The 18,596-nt window shown below is 44.2% G+C and overlaps 4 protein-coding genes across 4 annotated transcripts; 2 read left to right on the top strand and 2 right to left on the bottom strand.

The window, feature by feature from the left end:
• Nucleotides 1-125: 125 nt before the first annotated feature.
• I206_105666 (uncharacterized protein) lies at nucleotides 126-1,333 on the bottom strand (the record flags this gene model as incomplete). Its single annotated transcript, XM_019155180.1, has 5 exons — nucleotides 126-499; nucleotides 567-743; nucleotides 807-1,020; nucleotides 1,128-1,187; nucleotides 1,247-1,333. 5 exons carry the CDS (start codon nucleotides 1,331-1,333, stop codon nucleotides 126-128), a joined length of 912 nt encoding a protein of 303 aa, XP_019011334.1.
• Nucleotides 1,334-2,944: 1,611 nt separating this feature from the next.
• Nucleotides 2,945-9,366, top strand: I206_105665 (uncharacterized protein; the record flags this gene model as incomplete). Its single annotated transcript, XM_070203161.1, has 14 exons — nucleotides 2,945-3,684; nucleotides 3,735-4,553; nucleotides 4,611-4,795; nucleotides 4,858-5,396; nucleotides 5,450-6,073; nucleotides 6,132-6,552; nucleotides 6,615-6,941; nucleotides 6,994-7,142; nucleotides 7,195-7,408; nucleotides 7,476-8,048; nucleotides 8,110-8,488; nucleotides 8,554-8,982; nucleotides 9,058-9,237; nucleotides 9,297-9,366. The coding sequence occupies 14 exons, from the start codon at nucleotides 2,945-2,947 to the stop codon at nucleotides 9,364-9,366; spliced, it is 5,649 nt and encodes a 1,882-aa protein (XP_070059262.1).
• A 456-nt stretch (nucleotides 9,367-9,822) lies between these two features.
• On the bottom strand, nucleotides 9,823-17,196 carry I206_105664 (carbamoyl-phosphate synthase, large subunit; the record flags this gene model as incomplete). The annotated part of the gene is made up of 7 exons (XM_019155182.1): nucleotides 9,823-9,861; nucleotides 9,922-10,331; nucleotides 10,389-13,906; nucleotides 13,962-14,662; nucleotides 14,713-15,942; nucleotides 15,995-16,755; nucleotides 16,806-17,196. 7 exons carry the CDS (start codon nucleotides 17,194-17,196, stop codon nucleotides 9,823-9,825), a joined length of 7,050 nt encoding a protein of 2,349 aa, XP_019011336.1.
• A 629-nt stretch (nucleotides 17,197-17,825) lies between these two features.
• I206_105663 (uncharacterized protein) lies at nucleotides 17,826-18,399 on the top strand (the record flags this gene model as incomplete). The annotated part of the gene is made up of 4 exons (XM_019155183.1): nucleotides 17,826-17,924; nucleotides 17,989-18,090; nucleotides 18,157-18,186; nucleotides 18,310-18,399. 4 exons carry the CDS (start codon nucleotides 17,826-17,828, stop codon nucleotides 18,397-18,399), a joined length of 321 nt encoding a protein of 106 aa, XP_019011337.1.
• Between the last annotated feature and the right edge of the window lie 197 nt (nucleotides 18,400-18,596).

The raw sequence follows: 18,596 nt of genomic DNA, 5'->3' as shown, positions 1-18,596 counted from the left end.
CATATATCGTATAAAAGAGTAAAATGTTCGTTCAAGATAAGGAAAAAAAACATGATAGCGTTAAAAGGAAAATAATTGTACCACTACTATTTATCATGTTATCGTAAAAGAGCTTGAAGGTTTATTTAGAAAAGGGCAACAACTGCACCGACAAGACCTACAACACCACCGAAAGCGGGAGCCACGAGGTTAAGAGCACCTGAGGAAGCACCTGAAGAAGCGGCGGCAGAAGCAGAAGCAGAAGCAGAGGTTTTGGAACCAGATGAAGAAGCTGCTTTGGAAGCTGATCCAGTTGCGCTAGCGGCTTTAGAAGCGGAACCTGAAGCGCCAGTTGTAGCGGCAAGAGAAGCAGTAGCGACAGCAGCGGTTGTACCAGCAGCATCAGTGGTAGCAGCAGCATCACTTGAACCAGTAGCGGAACCTCCAGCAAGTTCGGAAGCGTCACCAGTAGCGGCAGCACCACCACCACTAGCGGTCAAAGAGGGAGCGCTGTATCCATCTGAAAACAGGGAAAGGACATTAGTGTTTTTGTTCTGGTATTTTGATGCAAGAAGATATTGACATACCAGTTTGAATAGAAGGAAGTCCTGAAGTAGTGAAAGTTTGATCAGCACCGGTGAAGTTTTGATTGGCACATGATGCTTGAAGAGATTGGAAGTCTGTTAATTGAGTAGCACCGGTGTTTCCGTTGGCGGTGTTACATGAAGCACAATTGTAGATATTGGCGAGGTAAGTAGCATCACCTATTGTCGTGTCAACGTATTAGCCGGTGCCGCAGAAAGAAGGTCATCACAATGGTTACTTACATTGACAAGAGATATCGGATGAAGCACAAGTGTCGAAAGAGCATTCAAAGAAACATTGTTGTTTGGCAGTGGTACAGGCGTTTTGAGTTGAAGTCAAAAGAGATGCAAGAGCGGTAGCGTCGTTAGAGTTCATACATGATGAACAAGCGTCAACATCAGTTGGATAATTGTTACAGAAACATCCGTAAACTTCAGTGGAACTTGAGTAAGTAGTCTACGCGTAATCAATCGTTGTTAGCATAACGCACACTTTTGCAAAAGTTTATAAGGTACGCGTCGGTGATCCGAAGGGAAAGCGAAAATGCAAAAGCTATGACTCACTTCACAGGTATAAGCTGATTCAAGAGTTGAAGAACATTGATCTTGACAAGCAGATGGAATCTATTTCACAATCCAGAATGCGTTAGCAAAGCCTTATTGGATTGGTCATAACAACTTACGTATTGCCAGTTGGGAGCAGCTTGTCCTTTTACTACGGCAGCACCAATAACAGCGGCAGCAGCGAAAATGAAAGTTTTAGCGGACATCGTATAATGAGTTGGTTTGATTTCGTTAAAAGAGCGTGAAGTTTGTTCTGAATTGAACAATTATATATTATGATAAATTGAATAAATGAATGAATGAATGAAGAGAAAGTTTTACGATTAGTGACGACGAATTTGGGAGGTGTTAGTTTATATGTTTATTTTGTCTTGAAAGTGAGACAAAGTTCAAAACAAATTCATTTTTGACGCGATGTTATGTTGTTTACGGAAAGATCGGATCAAAACAAAGTCAATTTCAATAATAACGGCAGACCCTTTAGATTTTTTGATGAACATGAGCATTCAACAAGAGGAAAATCAGGGCATCTCACTAAAATCATTGACAGTTAGATATGACTCATCAGATACGATAACTTTCAGGGTTGATTCTCATCAAATGTGCTTTGATCGTGGGGCCTTAATAAGAGGCACAAAAGCGCAGGATACACAACAACGGGATGGATCCTTCGCTTTTCGAACTTGCACAAGGTTGATCTGGAACAAATGCAAGAGTCTTCTATTTGCTTCACATTGTACGTTGATGTCTACTTGTAGGAACAACGATAGATTGCTGTGTGGTCTGACGGCCACTACACTACACATTGAGGCAGTCAGATAGGAAGTGACTCGGCATTCATTCTTCCCCTTGCCATGATTGACGCGGAGGAGTCTGTGGTCAAGCGAGGGGTATACGATGAGGATTTGGCACGGAGAAGCTATGTCTTATTGAAAACAATAAAAATAAAACGCGTCCTAGGTTTTTTTGCTAAAGGTAACGCTGAAACCCTAAGGATCCGGGAAAATTAAGAGAACACGGCGTCTTCGCGTGCCTGAAGCAACCGGAATCGAAGTCTTTCAGCAATCTCCCGATCAACCGGTAGAACGTGGTTGATCATATAATTTGTGCAACTTCCTGGAAGAAGACAAAGCAAGTTTACTTTATTGCTACATATGTTCCGAGCTTCTGCGCCTCGGTGGTATTCGGTGAGCATCTTTTGTTATGCGCCGTAAGCTTGTTTCCGGAATCGAGGAGAGGACAAAGGGAAGATCATGGTCGGGTTCTGATTGCATTTATCTTTCGGTTGTTCGAAATATTTTTCCCGCATCACATTTCCGAGCTGGACATTGCATCAAGGCATCTGGTACTAGCTGATGAACCGCTCATCGAAATTGCTAATCAGATTGCGCGTGATACATCTCTTGAGCTGAGCAACTCGATTGATCCAGAAATCGCCCTTCGCTGCCTTCACCTCGGTTAAACTTATTAACAAGATAAGAAAAGCCAAGATCAAAGGAAAATGCCACTGATAAAACATATTTGTATTACCGATAAAGTGAAAACGCCGAGATGATTAGGATATAAGGGCTGTAAAGGAAACATGTAAATACAAGATTGATCCGAGACGCGTCTAAAAAGAAAATCCCCCCCCTTCCCCTCTTTCAGCCTCAAAATTCGATTCACCCGCATACACCTTTCGCCTTCTCTTTCATTTCGGCATAAACCGCCATTTTCATCTAATCCGACCCAAAGTGGAGGTTGTCCACTTCAGGTTGATATGTCATTTAGGTTAGTGCTTTACTTGTATCACCTTAACCGAGTCTGATTATGCTGATATGAGTGATTTCAGACGAGATAAGCTCATACTACTTGTCGATACTGGTACTTCACCTCATATACGGCGAACAGCTGCGAAACAACTAGCAGAATTAACTTTCAAAGCTTTCTTAGCGACTACTCAGCCTCAACCCCAACACGAGAAAGATGATGATATCAAGCCTGATATCGAGTCAAATGGTGACTCACATGTTACAATCTCATCTGGAGGTAATGAAGAAGATGCATGGAACGATGTTTTAGAAACGATAAGTAAAGTCTTGCCGTTACTGAGAAGCAAAGTGTCCGATACAAGGCACGCAGCTGCATACGCTTTGGGTCTTTTGGCTTCCTTCTTACCTGAATGGTCTCCCCCTTCTGCAACCAATTTTGGGATTGGAGAATTCCCATCGCCTGTCGATCTTCAATATCTTCTGAAGAATGGCTCAACATTGTTGGCTTCAGCAGGAAGAGAATATATAGCTAAACCTTTACCTGGTGATAAAGCTAAAAGACGTAAAGCCATGATGGGCTCAATAGGACTAGGAGACGCAGTAGGGTGGGGTGAAGATGTTGATAAGGTCATCGGAGATGAAGATGATGATATGAATGACGGTGAAAAAGAAAGGTCTACCGCTGGTCCAAGTGGAGAACCCTCAGTAACTTCTCAACCTGCAAAAGACATCTTTGAGGGGTTGAGTGCTAGACAAATAACGATGTTGAAGAGGAAAAAGGGCAATATGGCTGAAGAGGCGAACAAGTGAGTTAGCTAATATCTCGATGAGATTTAATGCTTATATCTTTTTATAGGATGAGACGGATGAACGAAAAGATTTCAGGCAGTACCCCAGCATCTCGAGCGACATCACCTGTCTCTACTCCGCCTGAAGTTCCCAGCTCGAACAACGTAAATCAAGAAGACACGAAATCAGAAGTAATAACTATCGACCCTGGTGCTAAAGCCAGAGCAGCAGGTGGTACGGGTGGTCAAGTTGAGCCCACAGTAGATGCTGATGGAAATCCAATCACGACATCTTCAACGAGAATTCTCACTTTGGTCAAAGGTCAAATCCCATGGACAACGGTTCTTCTGGAATTGTCGCCTGGAATGCATGAACCATTGTGGCAAATTAGGCATGGATCAGCACAAGCTATAATGGAAATTCTTCGTTTCCTTGGTCATTCATACTCATCGAAAGAACCCTCACTCCTCCTTCATCTCGCACGTCAGTTACTCTCATTACTAGTGTTAGACAGATTCGGTGATTTCGTTGGAGATACTGTCATAGCTCCTGTCAGAGAAACAGCCGCTCAAGCTCTGGGTATAGTGCTGAAGTATATAGACCTCAGTGGAGTAAAGGAGATTCATACGACCTTGATGGGTATGGTCAAGCAACCTTGGGCGAAAAGGGGCAAAGCAGCTGAAGGTTTAGACAAAAGTGAAAAATTCGCTTGGGAAGTCAGACATGCTGGTTTGTTGGGCTTGAAGTATGAAGTAGCTGTACGAAACGATCTTCTCGGTGTGACCAAGATAGACGAAGATGTGAAGACGGAGACAGACGTGAAGCCTGATATAGGAGCTGCGGAGCTCAATATTCTGAAAGACGTAGTGGAAGCTGGCATTTTGGCGTGAGTTGGTCTTTGCCTTGTAGACGCAGTCTGCTGATCAGTGACCTATTGATACAGACTCGCCGATTCCGATGATGATGTTCGAACAGTAGCTGCTTCAGCACTTACGCCCATACCTGAGATAATAGCCAGTCAATTGCCGCAAAAGGAGCTCAACGATCTTCTGACTACCTTGTGGGACTGCCTGAAAGAAGGGGGCGACGGGTTAGGGAGCAGTACTGGTGCAGTGATGGATCTTCTGGGTAAGCTCATACTCAAGCAAAAAGTAAGGAAAAAAATGCTGCTGATAAAAATTACATCCTAGGCGTGCTGATCAAGCAAGAAGAAGTGATTGAATATATGTGTAATCATTCCCGACGCGATCCCCTTCCATCGCGAATATATAAATTCATGCGTCATCCAATTGCCACCGTACGATTATCAGTCATCAAAATCTTGCTAGCCTTAGGCAAGAATACCGATATTGAGAATCACTGGTTGGAGGACAATTACACCTCTTTTCTTTTTCAAAATCTTTTACTGGAAGAAAGAGCGGATATCCGGGAGCTCTCCCTTGAGGCGTTCAATAGTTGTTTCGAGCAAGTGGCCGAGAATGCCGGCGAAGAATGTGGTCTGTTAGAATTGGAAGACTGGTTCAATTTAGTGATGACTCCCGTTGGAGCGCCCTTTGATCCGGTTTTGTTCAAAAAGGCCAAAGGGGCAACCACCGGTCATAATGTTGATAAAGCTATGATGGCTGGTGATATGTCCTTGGTCTCAATGGACACAGCTCTTCAGACGAGATTGATGGGAGCTAAGGCTCTGGGTCATATCAGGGGATATTACGACGAAGATGACGATGAGGTGAGTGTTCCGCCCATAAGACTGCGGCGTTTATAGCTAATGAGCGTCTGCAGTCCAATGACCTTAGTTACCTACAACAGTACCTGGATTCTGCCAGTGCTCATCAAGTATACATTGCTTCTGCGATCTTGCAAGAATGGGCCACCAGCAGTGATCGACTTGATCCGGAAAAGAATTTCACACGAAGTCTGGGAGCTTCTGATGATCTTATCAAACCTCTAATCTCAACTCTGGTCCAGCGCATAGAATCACCGCCTCCAGCAACTTATCACGAGATGTCCGTCATACTTCAACGTATATATACGGAATGTCAAGCTTTACTCAACGCTTTTAATGTAGAAGGCAAGATTCCCAAGGATCGCATACCGACTTTACCAAGCAAAATTGATCCTCTAAATTCCGCGCCCGACGTATTCTCCCTGATCACCGCTCAACAAGCTATTGGACCTACTTTTGAAGGATTATCGAAACTTCTCATCAAACCTGCTCAGAAAGTCGCTCTTAATGCCCTTAAGGATAGACAACGCAAAGTGATGGGTTCGATTGGTTATTTCTCGGTAATGAAGGAAAGATATGATACGCAAGTCATGGCGGGTATAGCTGGTGCGTTAGTAGCTCTGAGAGTGATGCCTTCGAAACTAGGTCCGGTGATCAAGAGTCTTATGGACGCGGTCAAGGTGGGTCAGATCTAGGTCTGATTAGACGTTTGTAGCTGACGATGCTTACATTCTGTAGAAAGAGGAAAACGAAATACTTCAAACTCGGGCAGCGACATCTGCTGCTGCTTTCGTAAAGTACACAACTACGCCATTGTTCACTGGAAAAGTCAATCCATCTGATAAGGTTGTCAAAAATCTATTCACTTTCCTTTGTTCCGATACTTCAGTTACGCCTATCTTCGCGTCAGGTCAAGGCTCTTCTTCCGGGATCATTTCACTCAAAGAAGAGAGAGCTCTATCAGCGAACGCATCTAAGAAGGGAGTAGGAAAGGACGTACCAGAGGAGAGTGAAGATCAAATAGCAGCTAGAGTGACTAGACGTGGTGCTTTGGAAGCCTTTAAAGCGCTCGCAAGTCAATTTGGTGACAAATTGTTTGAAGGTGTACCTAAATTCTGGGAGGGGATAAGTACCGCATTGATATCGAATTTCGCTCCAGGTTTGTTCCCATCGTTCTGGTGCAATACCGTCCGTCGTGCTGATGGCGTTGATCTCGTATAGGAGCGAATATTACTGAGGTGGATAAGAGGCTGGCCGAGAATGTTCAAGCAGGACAAGATATAGTGGATTGTCTTACATCCCTTCGTTTAATCACACCCGAATTAGATTCAGCACTACACTCCAGACTTCATATGCTCTTCCCCCCGATCATTCTAGCCCTTCAAAGCTCTTTTGCCGTAATACGATATACAGCTGCAAAGTGTCTTGCTGCCTTGTGCGATGTCATGTTGAACGAGGGTATGAGGAGAGTCGTTGACGATGTAGTACCTCTTGTGGGCGATGCTACCAGAGTATTTTCTAGACAAGGAGCAGTAGAGGCTATACATCGTGAGTTGAGTAAACAAGTAGTACGAAAAACAACTCACTCGTTAATGTATAGACATCATCAAAGTACTTGACATAAAAGCATTACCTTATGTGTTGTTCCTTATTGTGCCTATTCTAGGTAGGATGAGTGATCCGGATGAGCATGTCCGACTCTTGTCCACTAGCTCTTTCGCATCATTGGTCAAAATGGTCCCCCTCGAGGTAAGTCGAACGCAAAATTATAACAGATGGACATGCTGATATCGATTCTTAGGCTGGAATACCGGATCCCGAAGGCTTTTCGGCAGAACTTCTTGCCAAGCGAGATGAGGAACGAAAATTCCTCATGCAGCTGCTAGACGGCAGTAAAGCGGAACAATATCAAATTCCCGTCGAGGTCAAAGCGGACCTAAGGCAATATCAGAAGGATGGTGTCAGTTGGTTAGCCTTCCTGGCAAAATATCAGCTCCACGGTATACTTTGTGATGGTATGTTCTCCATCGCCATGTAGCATGATGACTCAACAAGCCAAACAAGCTAACGAACTCCGAATAGACATGGGTCTCGGAAAATCACTGCAGAGTCTCTGTATAATAGCAAGCAAGCATCATGAAAGAGCAGCTCGACATTTGCATACAAAATCAGTCGATACCAGTCATTTACCCTCTCTTATCGTTTGCCCACCGACATTGACTGGACATTGGTACCATGAAATTCTAAAATTCACACCTCACCTCAAACCATTACAATACGTAGGAACAGCGGGAGAAAGAACTTTACTTCGATCAAGAATCCCTTTCCATGACGTGATAATTAGCTCTTATGAGAGTGTAAGATCTGATATTGCCGAATTGACCAAAATCAATTTCTTATATTGCGTATTGGACGAAGGACATATCATAAAGAACTCCAAGACCAAATTATCGGTTGCTGTTAAGCAAGTGAAAGCTCAACATCGACTCTTACTTTCCGGTACACCTATCCAAAACAATGTGCTGGAATTATGGAGTTTGTTCGATTTCCTTATGCCTGGTTTCTTAGGTAACGAACGTATGTTCAATGATAAATTCTCTAAGCCCATTTTAGTGGACAGAGAAGGAAAAGCTACCCCCAAAGAACGAGAGGCAGGTAAGTAGAAGAGTCGCTCTGTCATTCTGCGTGAGTAGTCGAGCTAACGGTACGAAATCAGCCGCTTCCGCCCTAGAAGCACTTCATAAACAGGTCTTACCTTTCCTACTGCGTCGATTGAAGGAAGACGTCCTCAATGATTTGCCTCCGAAGATTATCCAAGATTATTACTGCGAGCTATCTTCGATACAGAAACACTTATACGATGAATTCTCTAAATCTCAAGCTGCTCAAGAAGCCGGTGAAGAAGTATCTACCGAAACAAAAGCTCAAGGACATGTCTTCCAGAGTTTACAGTATTTGAGAAAATTGTGTAATCATCCTGCATTAGTATTGGGCGACCAACCAGATAGATTCAAACAGATTCAAAAGAAATTAGGTGCCGAAAGTGCAAATGATATACATGATTTGAGCGTTTCCCCAAAGATGGAGGCTCTCAAGTAAGTAGCGAAATGTGACGTATATGATCGAGGTGAGAAGCTGATTTGTATTGGTAACTTTGCAGGCAATTGTTAACAGATTGTGGAATTGGACAACCTATCGATAAACTATCAGATGATGTTAATCAACATCGAGTATTAATATTTTGTCAATTAAGACCAATGTTAGATTTAATTGAACGTGATTTATTTGGTAAATCAATGCCATCAGTTAGCTATATGAGAATGGATGGTTCAACAGATCCTAAAAAACGTCACGCAATTGTACAAACTTTTAATTCAAATCCTACAATTGATGTTTTACTTTTAACAACAAGTGTAGGAGGATTAGGATTAAATTTAACAGGTGCAGATACTGTAATTTTTGTTGATCATGATTGGAATCCTATGAAAGATTTACAAGCTATGGATAGAGCACATAGATTAGGTCAAAGAAAAGTTGTTAATGTTTATAGATTAATAACTAGAGGTACATTAGAAGAAAAAATTATGGGGTAAGTCATGAGGGTTTTTTTTAATTTATTGAACTCTTGTTAAATTTACTGATATTGTATTTTATACTGTTATAGTTTACAAAGATTCAAATTAAATATTGCATCGTCTGTTGTAACTCAACAAAACGCAGGATTAGGTTCAATGAATACAGGAGAAGTACTTGATTTATTCAAAGTTTCGGCAGAAGGTGAACCTGTTAAAAGTAAAACTGCAAATAATTCAGGTCCGACCTCAATGAGTAAGATGTTAGAAGGGTAAGTGAAAAAAGTTTTGCTTCCGATTATTTGTTTGATGCTAATTTGCAACTTGGTAGACTTGATGATTTACCTCCAGAAGAAGAGTACGCTGAATTATCATTGGATAATTTCATGAGCAAAGTGTAAAGTCGAGCGGAGTGACGTGTATTGTGGTGAGAACAAGATCAGTCTCAAGAAATCCAGTAGCATATACATATTCATACATTAGCATATTCGCATATTAGTATCGTATACATCTCAAGCATTATGCAAAATTACATACATGAAGTACTGTACACCAATTTCCGTTACATTTTGTCATTGTCCAGAGAGCATTGTATACTGTATGAGAGATTCAATGCATAAAGAAGTTATATCCTTTTGTTTTTGGGCAATTGTTTAGTAGAAACACATGATGTATCTATTTATATAGTTGTACGTGGTTACATATAAAAAGCAAAGTAAAGCAATTTATGTCTAAGTTGTATGGTTGTTGTATAAAAATGCAAGAGAAGTGAAAAAAGGAAAAAGGAGGGAAACAGAATAAATTCCTAACAAAGTCCGATAGAAGACAATCTATTGATCAACAAGTATGAACATATCTTAAGCACCGAGAACAAGGGTAAGAAGGGCCATTCGGACCTAAAGATGCAGTGGGATTAGCGAGTTTCGAATTTGAGAGGTGAAGCTCGATCAACTTACGAAAAGACCATATCTCATCTGTCTGAAATAAGCAGCTCTCTTGGAATCGAAGTCTACTTCAGGGTCAATCTCGTTGACTCGTGGCAAGGGGTGCATGACGATAGCTGATTCCTTAGCTTTAGCAAGGACATCATTGTTGATAATGTAGATATCCTTGATAGCTTCGTATTCAGCTTGATTTTCGAATCGCTCTTGTTGCACACGAGTGGCGTAAAGAACATCGGATTTAGCGATGATGTCTTCAGACAGTGATGTCGATTCGGTCCATTTGACACCGGCTCTGGAAGCCTCAGATTTGACGGAATCGGGCATTGTAAGAGATGGTGGTGATACGAAGTTGAGGGTAACGTCGTAGAGCGACAAAAGCTTGACGAGTGAATGGACAGTTCGACCATTCTTCAAGTCACCGACTACATAAATAGTATCAGTAAAGCTGTACCGCATTCAAAGAAAAGGGAAAAACTCACTCAAAGTAACGGTAATACCGTTGACTGAACCCAACTCTTCTCGAATACAGAAGACATCCAACAAACTTTGCGTTGGGTGTTCTCCGATACCGTCACCACCGTTGATTATTGGTACTGGACTAGACTTAGCGGCTGATTTACTAGATCCAACAGCTGGATGTCGAAGCACAACGGCATCGGAGTAACAACCGACTGTTCGAATAGTATCGGCCAATGATTCTCCTTTTTGTACCGAGGAAGTAGAAGCGGTCACTTGTACAACTTCACCACCACATCGTTTCATAGCAGCTTCGAAGGAAGTCGAGGTCCTTGTTGAAGGCTCGTAGAACAATGTACACAAAACTCGGCCCTTGAGGGTGTCGACCGAACCACTTCGTTCGACTTGAGCTCTCATCTCAGAAGCGAGATTGAAAAGAACGTGTAAATCTTCTCGGTCGAATTGCTTGACTGATAAGATGTGTCGCCGAGAGAAAGCCTGAGAAGTTGTAAGGGAAAGAAGGTTTCGAACAGGAGAGGTGTTGACTGGAGCGGATGACAGAGACATTAGCTTGTCGTTAGCTGGAGGACCGAAGGATGATGATCGCTCTTGTGTTGGTGACATGAGGGCAGTGATCGAAGGTCTCTTCTGGCTGAGGAAGGAGCCTCGAGCTTGTTTGGCTGCAGGAGGTCTAGTGGATCCAGCAGAAGATACGTCTCGACCGAGAGGCATTGAGAAAGACAGTCCATCGAGGAAGACAGAGTGGCCGTTAATGACTACTCGGTGGATAGCCCCAGCTATAGACTTGCCATCGAGAGGTGACCAAGTTTTGTTGTCCGATGGGGAGAAGCTTGATTTTCGGTTGACCTCAACTTCAACGTATGTTTGGGACTGTTCAGGTAAGCCGAAGATGGATCTAGGGTTTTCGCTCAATCGCAGAGACACATCGTCTAGAGTGAGTTTACCTTCTGCGACAGCGGTCAAGAGGAGAGGAAGGGATTCAGCGACACCTGAGCTGGCTGACACAGGTTTGTCGAGAGCGGTACCGAGTTCGTATGGAAGAACACCTACGGAGAAGATGTCAATGGTTGCCAAGTTATCCCAAAGAGCTTGTTGATCTTCAGCGGAAGGTAGACACTTGGCGGTGGGGTAATCGGCTTGAGAGTAGAACAATGCGTAGATGGAAACATCACAGGTTACGTTCAATCCCTTCTCCTTGGCAAGAGCGATCAGAGCGATGTCATCTCGGGTTGATACGCTAGCGATGTGAATTGACCTGTTGTTCAAACTTGCGAGAAGCAAGATTGAGGCGAGATCGGTTGCTCGAGCATCGGTGACAATTGGCTTGTCTGCTGGCCAAGCAGCGAAGTGTTGAGCAACGCTAGTGACCTTGTTGACGGAACCGAAGAAGTTGTTGAATGGGATGAACAAGGCTTTAGCACCGGCAGCAAGAGCATCTTGCACTCGGGATGCATTATCACCAGTCGCAGCAACGGAGAAGAAGTAGTCGCAGTGCGAAGCACCAGTAGCATTGGCTTGAGCTCGTTGAAGGGAGATTTCGTCTTCGACAGCGGAGTTGACACCTTGAGGGACCATTTGCATAACGGTGAAACCACCTCGAATGGCAGCTTGACTTGCCTCGCTGAAGTCATTAGAGTTGGGCTCGGCAGCACCGGGCACGAAGGCTTGGACCGAAACGAGACTTGGGAAAGAGAAGGTCTCGTGAGAAGTCTTGTAGTCTACGCTAGTGATGTCGAAGGTTGGCTTCTTAAGAACCGCTTCAATGAAGAGCTTGGCACACTTGACGTTGGTGATCAATGGCACGGCGAAATCAACAGCCATTCGTCGAGATCGATAACCTTGGGAAATGTATGAAGCAGGTCTTCGGGATCTGTTCTTGGATGGCAGGTTGATATACAAATCGATCAAGTTGTTGGCTAAGTGTTGAGTCAATGAGTATTCGGCCTTTTGAGGGTTTAGGTCGTTTTCAGAACCCAAAGCTTCAAGGAATTTGACTGGAATACCGTGTTCTTGGAAGAAGTCGGAGGTACCGGCGGTCGCGAACAGGTTGTAACCTTGTCGGTGGAGTTTGTGTACAGCAGGCAACATTTCAAGCTTCTCTTTGAAAGAACCGACAGAAAGCAAGATGTTTTTCTTAGGTGGTCGGATACCGGTCGAAATGAGAGCTTTGAGGTAAGCATCGTATTTGTCTTTACCGAAACAAGCTACTTCTCCGGTAGAAGCCATTTCTACTCCGAGAACAGGATCGGCACCTGACAGTCGACTGAAAGAGAATTGAGGTACCTTGACACCAACGTAGTTGGGTGGCATCTTGACATCTGGGTAAGGTGTAACAGGTAAGCTGAGCATGACTTTGGTAGCGAGCTCAATGGCATCGATGCCGGTAACTTTGGAGACGAATGGGAAAGATCGAGCAGCTCGCAAATTACATTCGATAACCTTGATTTCGTTATTCTTGGCGATGAATTGGATGTTGTAAGGACCAGTCACGTTAAGAGCTTGACCGATCTTTGCTGTAGCAATCTCGATCTTCTTGATAGTTTCCGGGTCGAGATCTTGAGGTGGCAAGATGAGGGTTGCGTCACCGGAGTGGACACCGGCGTTTTCGACGTGTTCTGAGATGTAGTGCATTACCATCTTACCGTCTCGAGCGACAGCATCCATTTCGATTTCTTTGGCCTCCTCGATATATTTGGAGATTACTACTGGATGGTCTCGAGATACGTCGGTAGCTTGAGTAAGGTATGATTCGAGATCGTCTTCAGAGAAGACCACATTCATCGCAGCACCGGAAAGAACGTAAGATGGTCGTACAAGCACTGGGTAACCGACTTTGTCACAGAAGGATTTGGCTTCGGAGAAACTGGTAAGTTCCTTCCAAAGTGGTTGATCGACACCGATTTTATCCAACATTCGAGAGAATTTGTATCGGTTTTCGGCAGTGTCAATCATTTCTGGCGAGGTACCGTAAATCTTGACATTTTGTCGGTGTAAAGCCAAAGCAATGTTGTTAGGGGTTTGACCACCCATAGAAAGGACGAGACCGCTAGATCGTTCGATATCATAGATATCAAGGACTGTTTCAAGAGAGATATTCTCGAAGTAAAGCTTGTCGGCTTCGTCGTAATCGGTAGAAACGGTTTCGGGGTTGTAGTTGATCATGATCGTCTTCATACCTTGTTCTCGAAGAGTTCTGATGGCTCGTACTGCACACCAATCGAATTCCACAGACGAACCGATTCTGTACACACCGGAACCGAGAACCATTACACCATTGTCTTCAAATGTGACATCATGTTCACTAGCGTTGTAGGTGGTGTATAAGTAGTTGGTGAAGGCGGGGAACTCGGCGGCGACAGTATCGATTTGCTTGACGAAGGGGGAGATACCAGCTTCGATACGAAGTCGTCGGACTGCAAGCTCATTGGAGTTGAGTGCTTTAGCGATTTGTCGATCAGAGAAACCAAGTTGTTTGGCATTTCGGATAAGTTGGTTTGGAACGGTGGAAGCGTTGTAGGTTCTGTTCAGGGATCAGCTTATTATCACGTTGACATAAAGAAAAATGCATTACGCACCCAATGAGCTTCTCAGTCTTGGACAATCGCTCCAATCTAGTCAAGAACCAGGGGTCGATATTTGACATCTTGTTAAGCTTTTCAACTGAGTAACCACGTCTGAAAGCGGTAGCAAGGGCGAAGAGACGTTGATCGGTGGGGTTGGCGATCTCGTGATCGATATCCTCTACGTCGAGATGTTCACCGAAACCGGAGAATCGATCATCGATACATCTGATAGCCTTTTGAATGGTCTCTTCGAAAGTTCGACCAATGGCCATGACCTCACCCACCGACTTCATGGAACTGCTCAAAGCGGTACTGACTCGGTTGAACTTCTTGAGATCCCATCGGGGAATCTTGACTACACAGTAATCTAAGGAAGGCTCGAAACAAGCGGAAGTTTCTTTAGTGACCGAATTCTTGATTTCGTTAAGAGGAATGTTGAGACCCAATTTGGCGGCGATGAAGGCAAGTGGGTACCCCGTAGCCTTGGAAGCAAGAGCGGACGATCGAGAAAGTCGGGCATTGACTTCGATAATGCAGTACTCCTTGGAGTAAGGATTAAGGGCGTACTGAATGTTACATTCACCGACGACACCAAGATGTCGGATGACATTGACAGCAGTGGTTCGGAGCATATTGTAATCGGCATCCGATAAGGTTTGAGAGGGAGCTACGACAATGGAGTCACCGGTGTGGATACCCAATGGGTCGAAGTTCTGCAGAGTTGTCAGCGATATCCACGAATTTTAACAAACGACTCGCTCACCTCCATGTTACAGACAGTGATACAGTTGTTTCTGCAATCTCTGACCACCTCGTACTCAATCTCTTTCCAACCTTTCATAGATTTTTCAACCAAGACTTGTGGAGAAGTAGCGAAAGCTTTGTTACACAATTCGGCAAGTTGTTCGTCATTTTGTGCGAAACCTGATCCAAGACCTCCAAGAGCGTAAGCGGCTCTTACGATAACAGGATAGCCGATTCTGTTGGCGGCTTCTGTGGCTTCTTGAAGATTGACAGCTGAGGCAGATTCGGCACATTTTTCTCCAATCTCCTCCATGGCTTTGGCAAAGAGGTCTCGATCTTCGGTGGTGATGACGGTATCGATAGGGGTACCGAGTACTTTGACACCAAGACCGGCAAACTCATCCTTGAGTTTGATACCAACGGAAAGAGCGGTTTGACCACCGAAAGTACAGTAGATACCGTCTGGCTTCTCGTGCTTGATGATTTTTCGCACAAAGTCGGGAGTGACAGGAAGGAAATATACCTTGTCGGCGAGACCTTTCGAAGTTTGAATGGTAGCGATATTAGGGTTGACAAGAATGGTGTAGATACCTTCTTCCTTCAAAGCTTTGATGGCTTGGGAACCGGAGTAATCGAATTCACCAGCTTGACCGATCGAGAGACCACCGGAACCGAGTACAAGAACCTTCTTGACGTGCTCTTTGGGTCGAGCGGCGATGTTATCAGCCAATTCACCTCCAGGCATGTCGATGGGGACAAGTTTGCCTTCCCTGGCGGAGTCTACCATACTCTTGATAAAGACATCGAAAATGAACTCGGTGTCTCGTGGTCCAGGAGCAGATTCAGGGTGGAATTGGACTGAGAAGAAGGGTTTACCGTTCTTACCCATCCAGATACCTTCGTTGGATTGATCGTTGGCGTTGGTGAAGAAAGCCTCCCAGCCGTTCTTGAGGGTGGTGACGTCAACCTCGTAACCGTGGTTTTGCGAAGTGATGTAGCATCGACCAGATGATGAACAAGTACATGGCAAGTTCATACCTCGGTTACCGTATTTCATCTTTCGAGTGGAAGCACCGGAAGCCAAGGCGAGAAGTTGATGACCGAGACAGATACCGAAGATGGGTACTTTGCTGGTTTCAAGGGCTTTTGAGAGATTAGCGATTGTCTCTTTGACCATTGAGGGGTCACCAGGACCATTGGAGACGAAAAGACCGTCGTATGGTTCGGTCTCGGAGTTGAAGTCGTAATTCTGAGGGAATCCGTTTAGCATATGCCGCTCGCTTATAATCTCACCCACTCACCCATGGGACTACCTTGACTTCGACACCTCGTTCTCTGAAGCATCTAATTTGATTCCATTTCATACCGACATCGACGGCAATGACTCGCAGTTGTTTGCCGGTTCGTGGGTTGACCTTTTGCTCTGATCCAGTGATAGCGGTATATATGGTAGGTTGTTGGGTCGAAACCTTGGCGACAAGGTTGATACCGTTGGGATCATGGAAGGGAATGGTCTCGTAATCTTCCTTCCAGTTCAAAGCGACGTTGTCGGTGGAATTGGATCTGGCCATAGAGGGAGCAGATAGACCATTCAGGAGTCTAGAGACACCTCCAAGGACACCAGATTGTGATTCTCGTCCTCGTTGTTGACCTTCAACAGCAGAGGCACCTTGTTTAGCGAGAACTCGACCGAGAATTGAACCACCTTCTCTAAGTCGCTTAGTCAACATTCGAGTGTCAACACCCCAGATAGCTGGAATTCCTTGTTCCTTGAGCCATTGACCTAAGCTGGAGTTGGCAAGGTGGTGAGAGTAGCTTGGGTGATAGTTGGCTACCACAAGCGCGGCAATGTGGATATGAGAAGACTCGAATTCAAGAGGAAGAGAGTCAAGAAGGTGTGTTGGAGGTGGAACGTTGTGAGCATCCTCTGAAGTGGGTATCTTGGAAGTAGCGACATTGGGTCGCTCGGGTACACCGTAATTACCAATTAAGGGATAGGTGAGAATCAAGATTTGAGACGAGTAAGAAGGATCCGTTAAGGATTCGGGGTAACCGACCATACCTACGGGGTATGAGTAATGGGCTAAAGCAGTAGTCTGGACAGTAGCTTACCAGTTTGGAAAACGCATTCTCCTGCTACTGATTTCTTAGCACCGAAGGAGTGACCGGCCAAGGCCAATCCATCAGCGAGCTCGAGGACGGCGTCTGGTTCACCCATAGCATCCTCCCATTTAGGCTCTTCTGGCATACCCTCATAGTCAATACCTTTGAGAATAGCTGGAGGGTGAAGACTACCTAGAGGTCTGGAGGCCGGAGCAACGAACGAAGCGGCTCTGTTGACGGTGGGTCGAGGAGACGTGGCCGAAGGAAGAGCTGGTGAGGCTGGAGGGGTGACATCCACAGCGGCATGAGCAGCGGGAGCTAATGACACGGCTTGTTGAACAGGTGGGATGTCGCTGGAAGGTACAACACCTTCAAAAGCGGGTACAGAAGGTGGGGCCATCGCGAATATTCTACCTAAAAAATTTTCGCAATGAGGGTTTTGGTTCGGAAGAGGGGGGGGAAATGATCAAGAAGGGTTTTATAGAGAACCGCTTCTTTACTTTTTAGTAGCTGCTTTTTTTACAAGTGCTCGAACCAGACACTGTACTTTTAGTTTGTTTGTTTGGCGTGCTAGACCAAGAAGTTATGCATCGGAAAAGAGGAGAGGAGAAGGAGAAGAGAAGAAAAGAGAGGAAATAGAAGAGAAAGAAAGAAGAAAGATAGAAAGTGAGATGGATTGGAATTGTCACCTACTAAGGTTTGGGTTGTGGGTGTTGCTATTGTTGGGTGATAATTTTTAAAATTCTACGGTGGGTGATTATCGTAAAAGTGGAGGTAAAATAATGGGAATAAGCGGGTTTATTATAATTTATCCCGATCACTTTATCCTATTTTTTAATATAACTCGCGTGTTCATCTCGTTTAAAACTAATCATTTTTTGATTCCGTCCTCTTTGAACGCGTCGAGCAAAGTCAAATACAAAAAGACACGTTTAAAAGATAATACTAACAAAAGAAAAAGCGAAAACATTGATTTCCTTATTCTCCTCCACTTTGTCGTCATTCTCAATAGGGCAACGTACAACGACCATGTCGCTATCTCGACCATCGACTGCTTTTGACAGTCTGGCTGTAGAAGAGTCTTTCTTCGATCGAGAGCGAAGTAAACTCATTGACGAGATTTCAGCGGTTAGTCCGGTTGATCCGCTTTAATCAATTTACTTATATTGAATTTTTACCTGCTGTTGCATAGGGCTTCGAAGAATTGCTAGGACACACAAATGTTCTCAATAGAAAATTAGAAGAGGTATATGGTGTAGGAAAAGAATTCACAACTGTAGCTGCTTTATGGGGAGTGAGTGGCTTTTAGAATGTACAAATGAAATGCTTGTCCGGGTTACTGAATAGTGTTGAATTGCAGAAATTTAGGGAATTGATCAAGGAACAACAGGTGAGTTGATAACGATACAAAGCATACTATACCTACTTGCCTTTGACCAAGGAACCCCATCAAACCTTCCTGCACTGGTGTTGAAGTGGTAGCCAGTGATGAAAGCTGACGGCAATAAATCAGACCGAACTTGCTCAATCAGCAGATGTGGGAGTACCTGGAACTGGTTCAACCAACTTCACAAGCAGCGTAGCGAATAAAAATACTAGTTGAACGGGTATTTTATTGTTCATCAAGATATATTTCAACATGTCAGATTAGGTTGTATCCTTTAGATGTAAACTACTAATGCATATGATAATTCTCGTTAATGCCTGATGCTTTATGCTCAATTACAAAGGTTGAAGGATACAAAAGTAGGATGAATTGATTATGCCGAAGATACATTACTCGTGAACCGGAAACCCCTT

The sequence above is a fragment of the Kwoniella pini genome, chromosome 7 (assembly GCF_000512605.2).
Source record: "Kwoniella pini CBS 10737 chromosome 7, complete sequence".
Classification (NCBI taxonomy): Eukaryota; Fungi; Basidiomycota; class Tremellomycetes; order Tremellales; family Cryptococcaceae; genus Kwoniella; species Kwoniella pini.
This window is presented reverse-complemented; position numbering and strand designations above follow the sequence as displayed.